We start from the raw sequence: 20,120 nt of genomic DNA, 5'->3' as shown, positions 1-20,120 counted from the left end.
ACTATACTCCACTGAAAAAAAGTTTTAACTGATACAACCCCACACAGGAGGAGCTCCTTCCTAAACCCTTCTAGGCAGCTTACTTTTAAGGAGAAAAGGCTCAGCAGCAGCAGCAGCAGCAGCAGCAGCAGCAGCAGCAGGGGAACTTGCTCAGAAAGGCTTGTCTGACTTTAGGAAGGGGTTCTTTGCTCATTGCACTGCAGAATTCTGGGTCCAGCACCAACCAGCAGGCTTGCCTGGGTTTCAGCCTCATAGCTTACCAGTGCTGAAGTCTATACAAGTCACTCAACCTTTCTGGAAAACTGAGGGAAAATCTCCCATCTAAAGCCTTCCTGCTGGTATGGTGTAAATAATCAGTAAGTACTGATGTTCATTTTAAACCGAACAGAAGAAAAGTGTAACAGTAGAGAGTTGTAGCATCAACAGGAGGGAAGAGCAGCAGGCCCTGAAACTCCAGGGGAAAGGGCAGGTGATAGAAGAAGTTTAGAGCTTCAGACATCCCTAGAGCACACAGGCAGTACCCTCTGGGCACCAGAACTTTTCAGACTCAATCTCTAGACCTGAGCCTTCTCCCTTGTGCACACCCATCTCCTTTGCTTGACATGGCTTAGAAAAGGGTAATGCTATGCCCATCCCCAGAGTAAGAGGTCCAAAGCCTTTCATCCTACTCTAGATATACAACAAAAACACAATCAGCATGCACAGTGATGGATCCTTACTGGAGACACATTGAAAGGCATTCAGAGGCTGACCACCCTATGCACAAGCAAATAGCTCACATTCAGAACATATCTTTTAAACCAAGCTTGAATGTGTAACCTGCTGGTAATCTGAGGATATTAGAAACATTTTAAAAATGTAAAGATTACTTCTGTAAAGGGAAAATTTTAAATACATACTTACTGTAATTTTTATAGCTTTGTTCAAGACATTGACCCACTCCACTAAGTCTTGCTGATCATTGGCTTGTAGGAAGTATTTTCTCATCCCTGCATTCATAACTGTCAAAATAAAAGTACATGAAATAAAGTTGTTACCTCTAAATTATGTTTAGGACAGCTGCAAATGTCTTTCCAGATTCAACACTGCAACTCTTGGATTTCACAAAATACATTAGGCCATATAAAATACTGCTTTCAATGAGCTATACAGGCAAAACTCTTTCATGACCAGTTTTCATTAAATGCATATATTGCTAAATAGTGAGTCAGTTCTCCAGTCATGTATACTTCAATCCCAACAATCAGGAGGCGGGTAGATCTCTGTGAGTTCAAGGCCAGCCTGGCCTACACAGAAATTTCCAAGAGCCAGGGCTATCACACAGAGAAACCCTATCTCGAAAAAGCTAAACAAAAAGAACATCACAATGAAACATCACTTGGACATGTGCCTCCAAACTTTGACCAGCAGTTCTGTGGAATAATTTTCTTGATACAGAAATAAGTCACAGAGTATTAACATTTAAATATTTTGCTTTGGGGGACTGGAGAGATAGCTCAGAAATTAAGAGCACTGGCTACACTTCCAGAGAACCTGGGTTCAATTCCTAGCACCCACATAATAGCTCACAATTGTCTGTAACTCCTCTTCCAGGGTATCCAATACCCTCTTCTGACCTCTGAGAGTACTGCATACTGCATACAAGTGGTGTACAGACCTGACAGCAAAATACCCATACTAATAAAATCATTTTAAAAGTAATTTTTAAAAATTTTGTTTTGGGTCAGGCATGGTGGCATACGCCTTTAATCCTAGGACTCGGGAGACAGAGGCAGGTGGATCTCTTTGTGTTCACTACCAGCCTCAACTACAAAGGAGTTCCAGGTCAGCTAGAGCTATATAATGAGAAACTGTCTCAAACAAAAAAAAAAAAAAAAAAAAAAGAAAAAAGAAAAGAAAAAAGAAAGCCAACTTTTGCATAGAAAATTGCCTTCCCTAATACTGAATCCCTATCCAGAAGCGTCTTCCCAATTGTGTGCACAAGACCTCTAACACATCTCACCTGTACTGTTACTAGCATCTGTGGCTTTAAAGTCTTTAAGCTTAGAGGCTTAGAGTCTGAACCGTTCGTTATTGCATAGCTTCCTGGTAGCTGCTCCTCCACTATGGATGATTCCTCTCTCTCTCCTAGCCCAAGTGGAGCAGCTTCATGCTGTCCCTAATGTCTAAGTTACTGCAACATCTCCACTGCACTTTCTGTCTTCTGACATATGTGAGAATGATCCCCTGTAACAATTACCTTGGGACCGAGAAATGCCTCAAATATTATTTCATTCAATGAAGCCTAGCTGATATAGCACTCTATTAACAACCTAATTAGTTGCTAATTAGTAAATAACTAAACCCTGTTTGAATTTGAATTTAATTATTGAGAAAGTAAGTTTTATATGGGTATTAGGCACCTGCATTTGCTTCATGAGCTTTATATATCCTTTTGCTCATTTCTCTTGAGCTGCTCATCTGTAATTTACTGATCTGCAGGCGCTTTCCTATTAACCAGTTACTTTATCATAAGTACTTTCCCTGTTAATTCTCATTTTCCCTGTTAATTCTCATTTTCCCTGTTAATTCTCATGGCATTCTTGACGAAACAAATATTCTATCATTTTCCTTTTAATCCTGTAGATTTTATGTATTTGAAAATCTCCATAATTTAAACTTATACACATATTTATTTAGCCTCTGATAATATTTTTAGCCCAAAATAATATTTGCATTTAACCTTAAATACAAATATTGTTATCCTTGAAGCTTTTGCCAAAGAAAATAAAATACCAACCCTTTATATTTTCTTTTTTCTTTTTTTTCCTTTGGTTTTTTGAGACAAGGTTTCTCTGTGTAACCATTTTTGTTGTCCTGGAACTAGCTCTTGTAGACTAGGCTGGCTTTGAACGCATGGAGATCTACCTGCCTCTGCCTCCCAAGTGGTGGGATTAAAGGCATATTTTCAATGAAATTTACAAATGCCTCCTTAGGGACTGGAACCCTGCACTTCATAAAACACATCTGCAGACAGCTGTCTACAAGTGATAAGGGGCTCTTTAATTACATATTTTTATCATATGCATGTATTTAGAAAAATCAAAGACTACTGTAGAAGCTAATGCATCTAATGCACCTTAACAGCCACACTGTTGAAATTGTTCAAATATAAAAGCAACTTCCAAGACCAGGCGTGGCAGCACACACCTTTAATACTAACCCTCTGAGAGGCAGAAGTAGGCCTATCTCTGTGAGTGCCAGGCCAGCCCAATCTACACAGTGAATTCTAGGAAAGCCAAGGCTGCAGAGTGAGACCCGGCCTCAAAACCAACCAACCAATAAAAAAAAAAAAAAAAAAAAGAAAAAACTTCCAAAAATCTCCACCACAACATTGAATTATTAATGTACTAGCACTGAGTTGAATATGACTAAGAGAAGAAGGAAATGAAAACCCTCAAGGGAAAAGAAAAGTTATTTCTCAAACACACATGATTTTGAAATTGGGCCTGAGAACAAACTACTCTAAAACAGAGCTCCCTAGACTAAGTTGAAGATCACAGAAGTCAAAGCCTATCTTATGATGTGCTACAAAAAATTCATCTGAAAAGTAAAAATCTGTAATACACCACATTTTATACTTTTGTTTGTTTCTAGAGCAGTGGTTTTCAACCCCTGTGGGTTTTGAACCCCTTGGGGGTTGAGCAATCCTTTCACAGGGGTCGCCTAAGACCATCGGAAAACACAGATTTTGCATTGTGATTCATAGCTGTAGCAAAATTACAGTTACGAAGTAGTAACGAAAATAATTTGATGGTTGGGAGTCACTACAACATGAGGAACTGTTCTAAAGGGTCACAGCACTAGGAAGGCGCAGAAGCACTAGAGAACGTGTATTTCAGCATAACTGGAACTCCCTAGGACAGATCTGCTGCTAACATACAGTAGTCAACACAGTATTCATCCAGACCTTGTCCATTGTCAACTCAATGGTACTTCCTCTCCAAAATAATGTTTAGGGCATCAGCTCAGAACACTGAAGAAGTTTATGATCTAAGAGGATATGATCTAAGTTTATGATCTAAGAACTTAGTTCTTCCAGAGGATACAAGTACGACTCCAGAACCCATGTGGCCATGTACAACTGTCTATAACTCCAGTCCCAGGGAAATCTGATAGGCACCACCAGACACACACCTGGTGCCCAAACATACATGAAAGCAAAACACCCATACACACAAAATAAAATACTAAGTTTAAAAATAAATAGACTCTAACAGAGGACTCCAACAGCTAGCACAAAGCAAATGTATATAATAAACATACTTCTAAAAGTGTCATGTTTATATAAGGCTTTTTTGAAGGAAAAAAGGAGGCCAACATAACTAAACTAAAAAGACTCCTTGCAGTTTGAGATGTAGCTCAGTGTTTGTTTACCACAGGCAGGCTCTGGGTTTCATCTCCAGCCCCTAACCCCCAAAACAAAAAACTAAAACCAACAAAATAACACAGCTCTTGGTATACCTTGTCGTTGGAATAAAAAACTCGCATGCTTTTATTTCATGGCAAGGGGAGCAAAGCCATCTGCTACAAACTAGGAAGTCAGGAATTAGCAAGGCTGATAAACGTATGCAGGGCTCCCGAGCACTGTCTAATATGAGCCCTGCTCTCCTCACCTTCCCATCAGCAATGTCATGCATCCTTTCCCAGAAAAAAGTGGCAATGCATGTGAAGACGTGGGCACGGTGATTCTCTACTGGAAAGTGGTGTGTGCGGTGCAGGGGAGAAGGGGACATGGAAAGGAAGAAAAAACTGCGACTCCCACAAACACAAAGCTAGGGCACCTCAGAGGCTTGTTTGCTTCCTACCTTTTCACCTGAGTACATTTTTATTCAAATCTTTACAAGAGAGGAAATAAAACAAATGCATAAAAGCTACAGCACAGGCATTGATGTAACTGCAGCAAAAACCCTCTCATGATCCAGGACTAAACCGCCATGACTCAAATGTGTTAGTGTGACCACAGATTTAGTGGTGATGGGATCCTCTCTCATTTCTCTGGCTTTCACTCCCACCCCCTTTTTTTTTTTTTTTTTTTTTTTTTGGAGAAAGTGGCTGGTGGCCTGTGATCTGCCATCCTCTTGAAATGCTGAGATTACAAGTTTATAAATGAGATCGCCACATCAATTTCTCTATTACCTCTTTTTAACTTTTGCTGATTTGCCTTTAAAAAAAAAAAAGTTAGCCTGGTGGTGGTGGTTCATGCCTTTAATCCCAGCTCTAGAGAGGCAGTGAGGTCTCTTGAGCTTGAAGCCAGTCTGGTCTACAGAGTTCCAGAACATCCAGGGATACACAGAGAAACTATGTCTTGGGGAGAAAAGAGAAAAAGGTTTTCTTCTGCATTTTGCATTACTTGTTTCTTTTTCTATCTGATAAGTCTTCTCAAATACTAAGTAATTCGGGCTGTCTGTTACTATTTTTAAGAGGGACTAAAAGGCCGGTTGTACCCTCTTGGGTTGTGAGGGTGGCACATATTGCCTAGCTAAAACATCCAGATGTCAGTACCACTCTACAGTTTTTGAGGGTACTCAGGCGCTACCCACCTATTGCTGGCTGCAGCTGGCTGCAGGTTCCCTGGGGCTGCATAGGACAGGGCTAGTTCAGTATTCAGATTCTCCTTTAATCCTCCTTTTCAGTTTGTGCCTCATTCCTTCCCTTCTCTGGGATTACTGCTAGTTTCTATTTCTGGACACACCACATCCCATTCCCTGCTGAGCTGGGGGGGAAGGGCTGCTGCGGATGTGAGCCAAAGAAAGACAGAGACTAGAGTTTTGGTTTTTGTTGGGTTTTTTTTTTTAAAGACATCCAAACAAAGAACCTGTTCTCAGTCCCCCTTCACTGTAGCTTCCCCATCCCCCAACAGGCGCCATTACCTAAGCCTATTAGAGAGGGATGGGGCAGGGTACTGAAATGGTTAGCTCTTCATTGGCCTCTTTCTCTGCTCTGCAAAGTGAGTTGCTATTCTTCCATCTGCTTCCATATTTATACACTGAGGGCCACCTGCTCATGTCTCCTACCTTTATCAAAGATAAGGTTTGAGTGTTTCTTGTTTCCCCCGTTTCAGGCTAATTAGAGATAGCCTGGCACTTTAGAATGTAGTTGGGGTTCTAGTATCTCTCTCTGAAGGCAACTGTTTTATGAATCTCTATTCCTGCCAGATGCAGCAGACTACAGAAAAACGAACAAGAAGTTCATCTTATTCTTTGATCCCAAATAAAATCACCTACTCTAATTAGGCCCAATAACTATGAATGTTGAGTTTATATAAAAACTATATAAAAAGGTTTCTATACCCCTATATTAAGTATCTCTGCCGATGCAGCAAACACAATCAAGCTGAATTAAGAATTAAAAGTCCAGATTTAATGAATAAAACACACCAGGATGGTCTTCCAAGAGAGGAGAAGGAGAGAGGGAACAGGAAAACCACCTGGCCTTTCCTTAGGAGGCCTTTAATACCCTGTGGGTGTGGTCGTGAGGAAGAGCCACCATTTCTTGTGATTTCTGAGACTGGGAAGGGTTTGTAGTGGGGAAATTAGGCGGAATTCCACTTGAACACTTTAAACAATGCCCTCAAACTAACAAAGGGGAGATATTTTAAGTGTTAAAAGGATGTGTGTTTGGGCTGGAGGTGTATTTAGCTCAGTGGTAGAGCATTTGCCTAGTGTGCCCAAGTCCTAGGTTCAAAATCCAGCACTAAAAATAAGCATGTGATCATCTATTCTAACAGAATTCTCTGTTAGGTGATGAGTCCTAATAGCCTTCAATTCCAAGGCTCTGAACATCCTCTTATTTAGTAACCATAATTCTAATCTGCAGCAATGTATAACTTTTACAAAAGTTTCTTAATAAGGACAAACACAGCAGGCTTCTCTGAGCAGCTAACTTCAATCTGTTCACAGTGGCTTTTAACTTACTGGACATATGTGGCTGCTATCAGATTCTGCTCTGAATACCAACCTGCAGGAGAAAGGCACCCTCTACACTTGGAAGAAAGCAAAGAACTTTAACATTAACATTGCCCCAAAAGTACCCTTTTTTAACTTCAATGTAAAACAGTCCCCCTTTTATAGGAGTTAGTCAATCTTAATTTCCTTCCCACGTTAACAGACTGAGAGGCACCAATTTCCTCAGTTTGAGCTACCAACTACCCATTCTCTTAACACACTCTTAATTTCTCCATATATTAATGCACACTAATTGTAAAAGCCAAGAGGTTTCACTGAGCCACTCTGTCCCCCCTCCCTGGCTGGATCCTCTCTTGCTCTTGTTCCTTGCCTCACTGCTATGACAAAACATCTGACAGAAGCAATTTAAGGAAGGAAGGGTCCATTCTCGCTTACAGTTCCAGATGATACAGCCCCCACAGCAGGGAAGATGTGGAAGCAGTAACAGGAGTCACATTGCATCCACAGTCAGAAAGCAGAAAATGATGAACCTCTGTGCTCTGCTCACTTCCTCCCCAAACCCATGTAATGGTACTACTCACATTTAGGAAGTTCTTCCCACCTCTGTTAATCTAATCTCTAGGTCAGATTAACTCCCTCACAGTCTTGTTTCTCCACAAGGTTGTTTTCATGATGGTTCTAAATTCTATAAGATGACAATCAAGATTAGGCACCACACCCTAGCATCCTGCTCCACACTGTTCCACAGAAGAGAAGGTTCTCTCTCTTTCCCTGACCCTTTCTACTTTTAGACCATTTTTACCTCTAATTTCTACATATTAGGAATAAAAAGGCCACTTCTTGGTATATGCCTAAAGGAAATGAAATCAGCATACAAGAGAGAGACAACTGCAAACCAGTCAGTCAGGATATGGAATCTGCCTGGGTGGAGGCCAAATCTCCAAGTCTCCGTACTTCTAACGTTCTTCTAGCTTTTCTCACCCCATCAGTTCCATCCCGGTTAAGACCTTAAGTCACATGACTCACCCATCTGCTGAAGTCCCTTGCGTGGAGCCAGCAGCTCATTCACCTTCAGGCACTCTCTACTTTCTTCCCTGTTTCAAAATGAACTGTGCTGCTTGTCAACATACCACACCCTGACCTCTGCGTCCAGCACCTGTCTGCAGTTTCTACACACGTTCTCCTCCCCTGCACACCTCTGCCTCCAGCACCTGTCTCCAGTTCCTACACACGTTCTCCTCCCCTGCACACATCTTCCCATGAGGTCTTATTTCTTGTGACTGGTGGTAAAAAGTGGTCCGTGATTTACTTGGCCCCCAGCATGGGGTGTCCTCACCCATGGTGGCACCTTTGACTCTATATCCCTGTCTATTGTCGGCTGGAATGATAACGACAGATATATCTGTCAGTTAGCCTGAGATCCTTGAGGCACCAATCCCCCTTATTCTCCCACAGCCCAATGTGTCCTAGGCATTCACTGCACACCTATTCACAGCCTATGTAACATCCTCAACTCCTTCTGTCTCTCATTCCCTTGCAAAAGACAACATCCTTTGCATTATTTCCGTGGTCAACAGAGAAAAAAAGGTACAACTAAAAACTACCTGAAATTCTGCTGGGTGAGATCACAACAGTTACATATGAATGTGGGTACATTATGACTAGAATGAGAAGAGGAAAAACACGTGGGGTTGGTAGCCAGGGTCAAAGTTTTATTCCCTCACCTGGATAGGTGTAAAGGAATTTCATATAAATTTATTCAGCCATAGGTTTGTTTCTTGTGACTGTATTACTTTTTTTCAGCCTAATTTAAAATAGCAAGCAGAGCTGGCAAGACAGCTCAGCAGGTAAAGGCACTGGGCCACCAAACCTGACGGCCTGAGTTCAACCCCTTGAGCCCACATGGTGACAGGAGAGAACTGACTCCTGGAAGTTGTTCTCTCATCTCCACATGAATGTTTGACACACACAAATAAATAAATAAGTAATCGTTTTTTAAGAAGAACTAAGAGGAGGTTGGTAGAATGGTTATCATTTAGAAAATAAAATAATGTAAATATGGCTACTTACCAAAACAGAACTCTGCCTTTGGCCTTAACTTAGTTGCATCACTAACCTAGTAAGAAAAAGAGGTCTGAGTTACTCCTTCTCCACATGTTACACACAATACTCAGCTTCAAGTACTATACAATCTTCCACATGCACGATTTCCCACTTAGCATACCAATCTGAAATTAAAATTTAAAACAACCTAAAGATAGCAAATTAGATACAGAATAATCTGGGTCCCAATTGTAATATAAGACAAATGATACTTCTACAGTTTCTTTGAATAACTTCTTTTCTCCAGAAAATGTAAAGAAGTTGAAAGTGTACCTGTAGGCATTGTCACACACACTTTTATAACATAATCTACAACATGCCCTCAATGAATACGAAAAACTATGGATATCCCAAACTTGTTTCTATGTTGGCAGTCAACTGAAGTGAAGATGGTAGACTGCAAGCTTGTTAATCTCAAGTCCAAAGCCCAGAAGGCCTTAATCTCTTTGAGGAGTCAGCATGGCACTCAACCTCCTCCTGTTGGAGGTCATGACGTGCAGAACAGCTCGTCTCATAAGCTGATACAACTAACCACACTACCGCAGTACTATTCCTCTGAGTAAGTTCCCCTCAGACCCTATTCATGACCTCTGCTGGGCTATTCCCAATGAAAGGACTCATATTTTGCATTTCAAAATGAATTCCTGACAAATCCCAATTCACAGCCCAGTCATGATGAAGTCTGTTTCAGGAATAAATCCTAGGGAAAATCGCATGCCTAAAGTGGAGCAATAAAATTGTATAGTCCAAACTACAGAGTTGAAGGAGAGGCACTACACAAACAGGGTTACATTTTAACTCGGAATAGTGAAGCAGGGGAAACAGTGGCCACTCCCTGCCTGCCTCACGGAACTAACTAATACTTCATTTCAAGGACAATCTTCCATTTTAAAAACTACAAGGCAACAAATGAGATACAGGTTGGTGGGCAGTACTCCATTCTCAGCAGTTTATTACAACTAATCCTTCTGTGTCACTCTGTGGACAGTGAAAAGCACTTGGCAGTACTTTTGCATTGTAGTGCACATGTACCATGGATAACAAGAAAATTGGGGGTCAAAATTCCATTCTTACAATGGAATCCTACTTCTCCCAATCACCATCTCTACAGAGGCAGGTTGTTAAGTCATTCTGAAAAACATTTTCTACAATTTTGTTTTGTTTTGTTTTGCTTTGTTTTTTCAAGACAGGGTTTCTCTGTAGCTTTGGTGCCTGCCCTGGAACTAGCTCTTATAGACCAGGCTAGCCTCAAAATCACAGAGATCTGCCTGCCTCTGCTTCCCAAGTGCTGGGATTAAAGGCGTGCGCTACCACCACCCAGCTCTGAAATACATTTTCAATGCATCAATTTACAGAAAATTATTTGTCTTCTGAAATTTTACAGTTTGGCTTGAGCAGAAATGTTTCTGTTTAAAAATACTGTCCAGGAACAATACAGATATATTTTGCCAATAAGAACAAATGCTGTATTATAAAACTGATAACCAAGTATTTTACGTATAAAGATGGTTATCTTAAATAGAGGCTATATTAGTTTGAATGTAATTGGCTCCAATAATCTCACAGGGAGTGGTACTATTAGGAGGTGTGGCTTTGTTGTTGTATGGCCTTGTCTGGAGGAAGTATGTCACTGTGGAGGCAGGTTTTGAGCTTTTCTGTGCTCAGGATACTATCCAGTGTCTCAGTCGACTTCCTGTGGCCTGCATTTCAATATGTAGCCAGCACCATTTCTGCCTGCACACTGCCATGTTCCCCACCATGATGATAAAGGATTGAACCTCTGAAAACTATAAGCAAGTCTCTTCAATTAAATATTTTCCTTAGAAGAGCTGTCGTGGTCATGATGTCTCCTCACAGCAATAGAAACTCTAAAACAAGGCAGACTGGTGTCCTGTTAAAGCAATCCACACCTGCCACAAGACAATAGCATATGCTCAGAAGTACTAAGTGTGTCACTACCATCAACAGTACTAAAAGTGTCAATAGTACTAACATTTGCACCTCATATTTTAAATTATCAACAGATGCTCAAAACTTTTGTGTAAAACAAAGTTACACACACAAACAAACCCATAGGGCTAGGATAGCACCTTGGTCACTTAATCTTAACTCTACAAAACACTAATTTAAAAAAAAAAGGGGAGGGGGGGACAGTGGTGGTCTTCTTTAATCCCGCACTTGAGAGACAGATGGATCTCTGTGAGTCTAAGGCCAGCCTGGTCTAGGTTACTGCATAGTAATCTTTGAAACAGTCAAAACTACAAAGAGACCCTGTCCCCCACCTCCCCCAAAAAGTACCCTGGCATGGTTTACTAGACCTTTAATCCCAGTACTCTAAAGGCAGAGTCAAGGAGATCTTTGAATTCAAGGCCAGCCTAGACTACATTATGAATTCACAGACAACCAAGATTATATGATGAGACTCTGTCTAAAAAGTAAAAAACAAGCAAAAAGGTTATTAAACAAACATATAACCTAAATTTTTGAAAACTAAAATTTAGTACTACAAAATCTATTTCTTTCTTTCTTTCTTTCTTTCTTTCTTTCTTTCATTCATTTATTCATTTTGGTTTCTCAACACAGGGTTACTCTGTGTAGCAGTCCTGGCTGTCCTGGAACTTGCTCTGTAGAGCAGGCTGGCTTTGAACTCAAAGGTATGTGCCACTACTGCCTGGCATAAAATCAATTTTAAGAAACAGAAATCAGTAAAAGCAAAGTAAAAAGGAGAAACCATCATTCCTTCAACATGATGACAGTGCACATTTTTCTCAAAATAAAACATAGGGGGTGGAGAGAGTTCAGAGGTTCAAAGCACTTGCTGCTCTTTCAGAGGCCCCAATTTCAGTTCCTAATACCATGTCAGGTGGCTCAAAACCATCTAACTTCAGCTCCAGGGGATCTGATGTCCTCTTCTGAAATCTGCAGGCACCCACATACACAGTATGTGTATGTACATACACATACAAATAATAAAAATAAATCTTAAAAATGTCAGGCAATGAAATTTTTTAAATTGGGGGAAAAAAACCTTTTAAAAGTAATATAAACTTAGCAACTCTTTCCTAGAACTTCAAGACAGAACCCGTTAGCTGGCTTTTCTACGGTCTTTTTGTTCATTATTTAATTTCCAGACAGTGTCTTGCTGGTAACCAAAGCTGGCCTTAAACTAGCAATCCTGCCTCCACTTCTCCTGCTGCCAGCATTACAACTCTGCCACTGTCCTCAGCAACTTCTCCCTTTTGTGACATCCAGGTACCAATCATAAAAATTAATATTACTTGTCTAATTTGTCATATTCTATAAATTAGTTTCATCAACTTAAAGAACTAGTCACAGTAAGCAGGGGCAATCTTCAATATTACTGGAACCTGAGCATCACTGCTAAATGACAGAAAGAAGCTATTCTGATCTGTTCACACTCCCACCTGGGGACAGGAATTCACATGAGAATAATACAATGAAAACTGCACAGGATGACACACACCTGTAATCCCAGCACTCAGGAAGATGGAGAATTCAAGGCTAGCCTGGGCTACATAGTTAAGATGCTTTCTCAGAAACACCAAAGAACAAAAAAATTAAATTTTAAAAATAATTTATAGTCTACCTTTGAAATGTAGGTAAGTTTAATGGCTCCAACCCGTGATGATCCCGAAGGCAAGTTCTAAAAATAAATATTAAAATACAATTATTACCCAACATTATTTATGTATTATATAATATAGTTCAAATGTACTAAAAACATTTGAAAATTTTTAAAATAAATTTTATAAATATACTGTATTTGGTTTACACATTTACTAGATCTGATATCAAGATAACAGAACAGGACTGTGGGTGTGGCTCTGTGGTAGCCTAGCATTTGTGAGGCCACAGGTTCTAATCCCTGCAGGCAAAAAAGTGAAACAAAATGAAAAGATGACAACTGGGATATGGAGGTGAGTCTCCATGCTCCATCATGGTATAGCCTAGAGCTAAAGAGATGTCTTTTTCATTGTAGCTAAACTAATATTCTTTTTAGAGCTTAATGATTTATAAGATCAAGTTTTGTTTATGTAAGCAATGGGAGAATATTTAGAGACACAAAGCAATATAGTTTTAATTAGTTTTAAAAAACTATCCATTTAACATTGATCTAGTAAAACTTATCAAATATATCTCTTTAAGAATATTGGCCTTTTGACCCCAAGCAGGAAGTAGATCCAAGCCTTGCTCAGCCATTCTGAGAGAAGCTTCTTCCTGTAGCAGATGGGATCAAATACAGAGACCCTCAGCCAGACATTGTGCACAGTGAGAGACCTTGGAAACTCAGCCATAAACAAGATGGCTCCATCAAATCCCTCCTCTCAGGGAACCCAACAGAAGAGTAGGTAGAAAGAGTGTAACAGCCAGAGGACACATCATTTAAATGGTTTAAGAGCTATGCTATAAACTACTTTAATGCTTTTTATTTTTCAAAAATATTAACTCATTCCCTTTTTGATGAAAATGTGCTGTGTATACTTTTAAGTCCTCGGCCAAATACCAAACTATTCAAGTCTCTTCAAATTCACTTCCTAGTACAGATAGATACTTCATTAATTCTATATCATTACCAACTTCCTCAGCAAAACATTGCCATAAAATAGACTCGAATGGATTTTTAGACTGAAGTCTAGTGACAAAGAAAGCAGTGGAAAAAGGAAGTGGCTCTCCAAGGAGAGGAGAAACAAACTGCTTATTGACCAAAGCTCTTAAGCACTTGGACATATATGATGAAGTGGAACCATTTGAAGTTGCTACTACTTCTCAGCCATTCAAAATGGCTCTAAATTGACAATCTCATACGGCTTAGTCCTTATATTTAAAGGTGAAACAAACTTGGTATTAATGACTACTATACTGACTGACTGAAACAAGATTTTAAAAAGTTCACTTAAGCTAGAAAAAAACTGTAAGGAGACAGGAGGTGGTGGAGCACAACTTTAATCCCAGCACTTGGGAGGCAGAGGTAGGTGGATCTCTGTGAGTTTGAGGCCGGTCTGGTCTACAGAGTGAGTTCCATGACAGAAGAACCATATGTAAGGTCCTCTGTAAAGAAGCCAATCAGGGTAAAACGCTGACAACCTACACCCTGGCTCTGCAGGATCCAATAGCTGAGATCTTGCGAAGAGGATTCAATGTTATTTCTGAGGGAATCATGTCCCAGCTAAACACACAAGACCATTAAAGACAAGAATCTGATTCATATGTTGAGGAAAAGGAATCAACATGAACTTTTGGTTCCTGCTGCCCTGTTATTTCTCACTGACTCAGACCAAGGAGATGAAGATAATAACAATGTAGCTGCCTGCTCGGCCAGGTAGCTGCCTCCTGAGGACGGTCCTTACACTCAGGGATAAGAGAGTAACACAGTGTCAGTAAGCTCTGCATGGACACTGACAGAGGATGCTACTGCCAGCTAAAACGTCTCACCATACAAAGCGAGTACACAGCTAATATAAGCTGAATTAAAATATAACCCATCCCATCCACCCAAATTTCTAAGATTACCTGTAAATAAAGGGCTAAACCTACATGGCAGAGAATCAGAGGGTAAAATCAAGACTGGTGAGAAAAGTCAAGGAACATGGATTTTAGCTCTGGCAAAAATAATAATTGACAATTTCATATATGATACATACTTTTTAGCTGTGTGTCATTCAAGCTATATCTAAACTGAAGAAATTGAGGAGACTGAATTAATACTAAGGTCATCTGTAACCCCCAGTCTATATAAATGATTACTTACACGTTATCACATCAGTACAGATAATGAAGACTAAAGACTAGTTACAGGGGACCTGTTTCTGGTTATGGTGACCTTTCTAAAATTCCTGCTCTATCCAGGCCATACAGTCAACGCCCTGGGTAGGAAGCTGGCCAGACCCATTCCTCACTTTCCACATACCTCCATTTTTAGCTTTTAGAATAATTTTGATTTGAAATAAAGAGCTCCACAGGCAAGAAGTTTTCAACTATTCAGCAGAAAATTTTTAATTCCAGATCTCTCACTGATCTTAAAACTGGGATTTTTTAAATTTATATTATATTTATATTTATTGAGGCAGGAGGGAGTGCGTGCACATCATGGCTCAAATGCGGAGGTCAGAGAACAGTTTTGGGAGTCTGTTCTCTACTTTTACCGTATGGATTCTAGGTCCTCAGACTTGGCCACGGTGCCTTGATTTACTGAGCCATCTCTCAGTAATTAAAAGTAGTATTCTATTTTTCAACTTCTTACATCTAGCCAAAAGTTTTCAAGAAAACAACAAAATTAAAGTCAACTTCCGTCACAGACTCATCGCAGTGACTGGCACTCAAAGGGGCAGCACACGATGAAAGAACTACATGAGCCCAGGAGTATCAGAGTTCCAGTAGGTTTTCAAATAGGAACACTCACAGTCTTACGCAGAGTATCTTAAATCTGTGATTAGTCAAAATTTTTCTACAAGAAGAGTACTTCCCTCACAAGAGGGAGAAAATATATGTACAAGGATAAATTTTAATTTCAATCAAATAAACTTAATTTTATCCTCTGAAGTTCAAATAGGAGTACAGGTCACAGGTACCAACAGGGGGAGAAAGTTAAACCAGTGGAATAAATCTAAATATGAACTGTTTAGGAAGACAAACTCATAATCTACATCAAACGCTGTAACAAATATAACTCTTTATGCTGTCCTAAGGTGATTTGGGCTCTTACAAACCTGTGGATTATCCATGTACCATACGAAGCTGTCCTCTCTGGTATCCAGGATGAAATACCGTCGAAGAAATTTCCCACTGTTCTCATTTTCTTCAATGTCTAGAAAACCACAAATGCGATTCTGCCGATCCACATAAGGCATTTCTGGGCTTGTACATTACACTGTAGAATGAAAAGAGCAACAGTAAGCCCTAGGAAGAGTAATTTCTAAGCAAACATAAAGATTAAACTTGGACGACAGTTCAGTCTATTCCACAAGCAGCACAAACCCCACTACAGGTGAGACCAGTTAACAGGAGCTCACGCCAACATCGATCACACTGGCAGAAAGTATTTAGGACTTAAGTTTGCCGCAAATGTGCCACTAAATCCAACTTCAAATTGGTGTGGACAAAGAAGAGCCATCTACTCAATTAAATAACTCACTTGATTTCCTTCTAAAATAAAACCAAGTGTGCTAAAAATTACCCATTCAAACTTTAATTTCCTCATAAATCAAGATGACCTACCTTTTAAGATTATTCATGGTTTTAATTTTTTTTAAGATTTATTTTTTTGGCTGGTGGTGGTGCAAAACTGTTACAGACCCTTTGGATATCAGTATGGCAATTTCTCAGAAAATTAAGAAAGAACCTTTCTCAAGACCCAGCAATACCACTTTTGGGTATATATCCAAAGGATGCTCAATCGTACCACAAAGGCATATGCTCAACTATGTCATAGCAGCACTGTTTGTCATAGCCAGAACCTGGAAACAACCTAAATGCTCCTCGACTAAAGATGGATAAGGAAAATGTGGTACATTTACACAATGGAGTACTGCACAGCAGGAAAAAAAAATCTTGAAATTTGCAGGCAAATGGATGAATCTAGAAAACATCATATTGAGTAAGGTAACCCAGACCCGACCCAGACAGACATTATCACATGTACTTACTCATAAGTGGTTTTTAAACATAAAGCAAAGAAAACCAGCCTATAAATCACAATCCCAGAGAACCTAGACAATAATGAGGACCCTAAGAGAGACATACATGGATCTAAACTACATGGGAAGTAGAAAAAGACAAGATCTCCTGAGTAAATTGGGAGTATGGGGACCATGGGAGAAGGCTGAAGGGAACGGGAGAGGAAGTGAGGGGAGTAGAAAAAACACAGCTGAATAAAATCAATTTAATAAATAAAAATATTGATTTTTTTTTTGTTTAAGACAAAGTCTCACTATGTATTTCTGGCTGGCCTAAAACTCAATATGTAGCCAGGCTGGCCTCCTGTTAACAGAGATCTTCCTGCTTCTGCCTCCAGAGTATTGGGATTAAAGTCATGTGCCACCACACCCGACTGATTTTATTTTTAATTGTGTGTGTGCCTGTATCAGGGTATGGGGATGTGCACATGCAAGAGCAGGGCAGGTGCCAAGTTCAGAAGTCAGTGCCAGATTCCACATAACTAGAGTTACAAGTGGTGATGAGCTGTCTGGTACAGGTGCTAGGATTCGAACCTGGGTACTCTTTTAAGAACGGCACACTCTTCAACCTCTGAGCCATTTCTCTAATCCCTCAGAATATTTTTAAATTCACACAACAAGAATTAACATTTACTGATCACTGCTGTACTCTAGCCTCTGTGGCAGGTTCTCTTCTAAGCATAATCATAATCTTCAAAGCAACCCTATGAACAGTCATCAGCATTTCCGATTCTCAGAAGTCAACGCTAACAGGGAAGTAAGCTTCCCAATTAAGATAGGGGGAGATAGGGGGAAGGGGACCAGCAGTGGATGGATGCACTTCCTTTAATCCCAGCACTTGGGAGGCAGAGACAGGCAGATCTCTGTGAGTTCAGGGGCAGCCTAGTCTACAGAGAGAGTTCCAGGACAGCCTGAGCTATGTGGAGAAACCCTGTTTCAAAAACAAACAAGACAGCAGGAAAATAATAATTGCTTAAACACATATTCCTAGGCATTAGACTCCTATCAAGAACTCTTTAAACTGTTCAGATTAAAATGAATCATAATAAACAAATAAACAACAAAGAAAGATGGACCAGGTGTTATGTATTTCCTTATGGAAGGCATTCAAACATCACCTGTGAAATCAACATGATAAAAAAAGATTTTATCTAAATCTGATTGAGTTACTAGATTCTCCTGTATTCAACTACCAATTTATAAGAAATATGGAAGACACTGAACTGCTCCACAAGCATTCCATCAGCAAAAGCCAAACTGCGAAACAAAAGGACATTCAATCCAATTTTTTCAAAAGTAAAGAGGAGCTACAGATTTAACCTGTTAGAGGTTAGAAATGGCCAGGGTTCAATTCTCAGAACCCACATGACAGGTCAGGATTGCCTGTAATTCCAGTTTCAGAGGATCTGATGCCCTCTTCAGTCTCTGCCGTGCACCACATGCCCATGGTGCATACACATACATGAAGGCAAAACACCCATAAAAATAAAAATAAATCTTTAAAAGTATTACAGCACTCACTCAGCATGTAAAGGACCTAGGTTCTAGCACCATCAGTCCAAAAGAGAAAGAGAGAGAGAGAGAGAGAGAGAGAGAGAGAGAGAGAGAGAGAGAGAGAGAGAGAAAGGAAAAAAAGAAAAGAAAAAGAAGCCACAAACATCAGAGAACATATACAGTATACCTACACCAGGTAACTGATACTAAGAACAGTTAATAATTACCATTCAATAAAACAAACAACAGTAAAATGGACACAAGCTTAACAGACCAGCTAGCAAAGATGCACAAATAATGATGCACATCATATTCAGGAAGATACGGCAGATTTCTAAGAACAGCTTTGAGATACTCTTAGTGTCTCCTAGGACAGCCCAAACAAAACTAACAAAGCACCTAATACCCACTGTCAGGGATGAGAGACAAACTTTCATACACACTGCCGGGGTGCAAAATGGTTTACAACTCTGAAAAACAAGTTAGCAACAGATTCTAATAAAGTTAAAAATACACACAATATAAACCAGAAATTCCACTTCTGGGTATTTATCCAAATCAAATGAAGGTCTGTTCACTCAAAATCCTGTAAGCAACTGTTTACAGCAGCATTACTCCTAAGTGTCAAGAATCAGAAGCAACCCACTGACAGGCTCCCGAGTGAGCACAGTGCAGTGGAGCTTTACTTGGAAAGGGCTGAACTACTGACTCGCAGAGCAACGGAAATCTCATCTGTACTGTGCTAAGTGAAAGAAGGCAAACTAAACATGCTGTGAAGTTAGAACAGATCACTAGGTTGACTTCAAAATGGTAAATTTTGGGTGTGATGAAATGTCTTATACCTTACTTGTGGTGAACTAGGCGCTTATCAAAGTTATGAAGTCTACATGCTACAGGACAGAAAAAACAAGCTGGAACTGAGCTGGAGGGTCCTTCCCCACCAGCTTGATTAAGTTCACAGTGCTGGAAGGTGCTATAAAGGCTGCTAAGGAAAAACACAATCAATGATTTTACCCACCTGTGTGCTACAAAACTAGGCACCAGGCAAGCTACGCCCCCTGCCGCAACAGTAGCTAAATTGGTATTGGGGATAACCAACCACTTTGTGATTGGGTTGGAGGCCTGCTCCACAGGAAGGAATATACATCTGGTATTATAGCCCGATCAAAGCCAGAGGCCCAAAGGGAGAGCTAGCTTACTATACCGCTGTTGCCCTAAATGGACATGCTGTCAAACTACCATAAACTTACAGACTAGTGCCACTGGAAGCCTAGGACCAAGAAGTTTCTTTTTCAGAAGGCTCATCTCTCGTATGTAGAGGCTCATATCTGACCAAAATGTCAAGAAACAGTGACTGTTGAGAACTCAGTCCTAAACAGGATATATACATCACCATCACCTCTCCAGGTCCACTGAAGAAGTGAAGAGGGGATTAAAGAACTGGAGGGAGTAGGGGAAGTGCCACAAAATACTGCCATCAAGACATGACACTGCCACTGCAATTACAAACAGCAGCTATGGCTACCTTCACAGGACTGGGCCCTTCAACATTCCATCACAGACACAGGAAGTACCTATGGGGCTCCATCCTTTCCTGACAAGCTTTCCTGCAGCCACTAGGAGACTAGCTGAGGAGAATAAGGAGTTGAAAGAGAAAAGAAAGTGGATCATAGAGGGTAATGGGGGTGAATATAATCACAATACACTGTATATATGTATGAAACTGTAAAAGATAAAAAAAATAGTAAAAGAATAAACTTCTTGCAAAGTAAAAAGAGTAAAGTGGCCACACCACCATGTAGAAAAGATACACGGCTAGGGAAAGGACCAACTACAAAACACTTTCAGGATTTTTTTTGAGGGGCACGTTTTGATTGTGCTA

At 40.1% G+C, this 20,120-nt stretch overlaps 1 protein-coding gene across 7 annotated transcripts in view; it reads right to left on the bottom strand.

Moving 5' to 3' along the window:
* The window catches only part of Plekha1 (pleckstrin homology domain containing A1), an 80,911-nt gene that overhangs the window by 24,719 nt on the left and 36,072 nt on the right, over nt 1-20,120 (bottom strand). For 6 of the 7 annotated variants that reach the window (XM_050165999.1, XM_050166000.1, XM_050166002.1 and 3 more), the window contains exons 2-5: nt 15,779-15,939; nt 12,658-12,714; nt 9,018-9,063; nt 904-1,001 (exon numbers count right to left, since the gene is read on the bottom strand). In XM_050165999.1, coding sequence (XP_050021956.1) covers nt 904-1,001; nt 9,018-9,063; nt 12,658-12,714; nt 15,779-15,919 — 342 coding nt within the window. In that variant the 5' untranslated portion in view covers nt 15,920-15,939. Of the gene's footprint in view, nt 1-903; nt 1,002-9,017; nt 9,064-12,657; nt 12,715-15,778; nt 15,940-20,120 lie in introns of those variants that run through there. The other variant, XM_050166004.1, reaches the window with a different exon arrangement.

The sequence above is a fragment of the Alexandromys fortis genome, unplaced genomic scaffold (genome assembly GCF_014885135.2).
Source record: "Alexandromys fortis isolate MF-2015 unplaced genomic scaffold, M_Fortis_MF-2015_v1.1 scaffold_146, whole genome shotgun sequence".
NCBI classification, from domain to species: Eukaryota; Metazoa; Chordata; class Mammalia; order Rodentia; family Cricetidae; genus Alexandromys; species Alexandromys fortis.
Note: the sequence above shows the minus strand (reverse complement) of the source record. Positions and strands in the feature narration are given on the sequence as shown.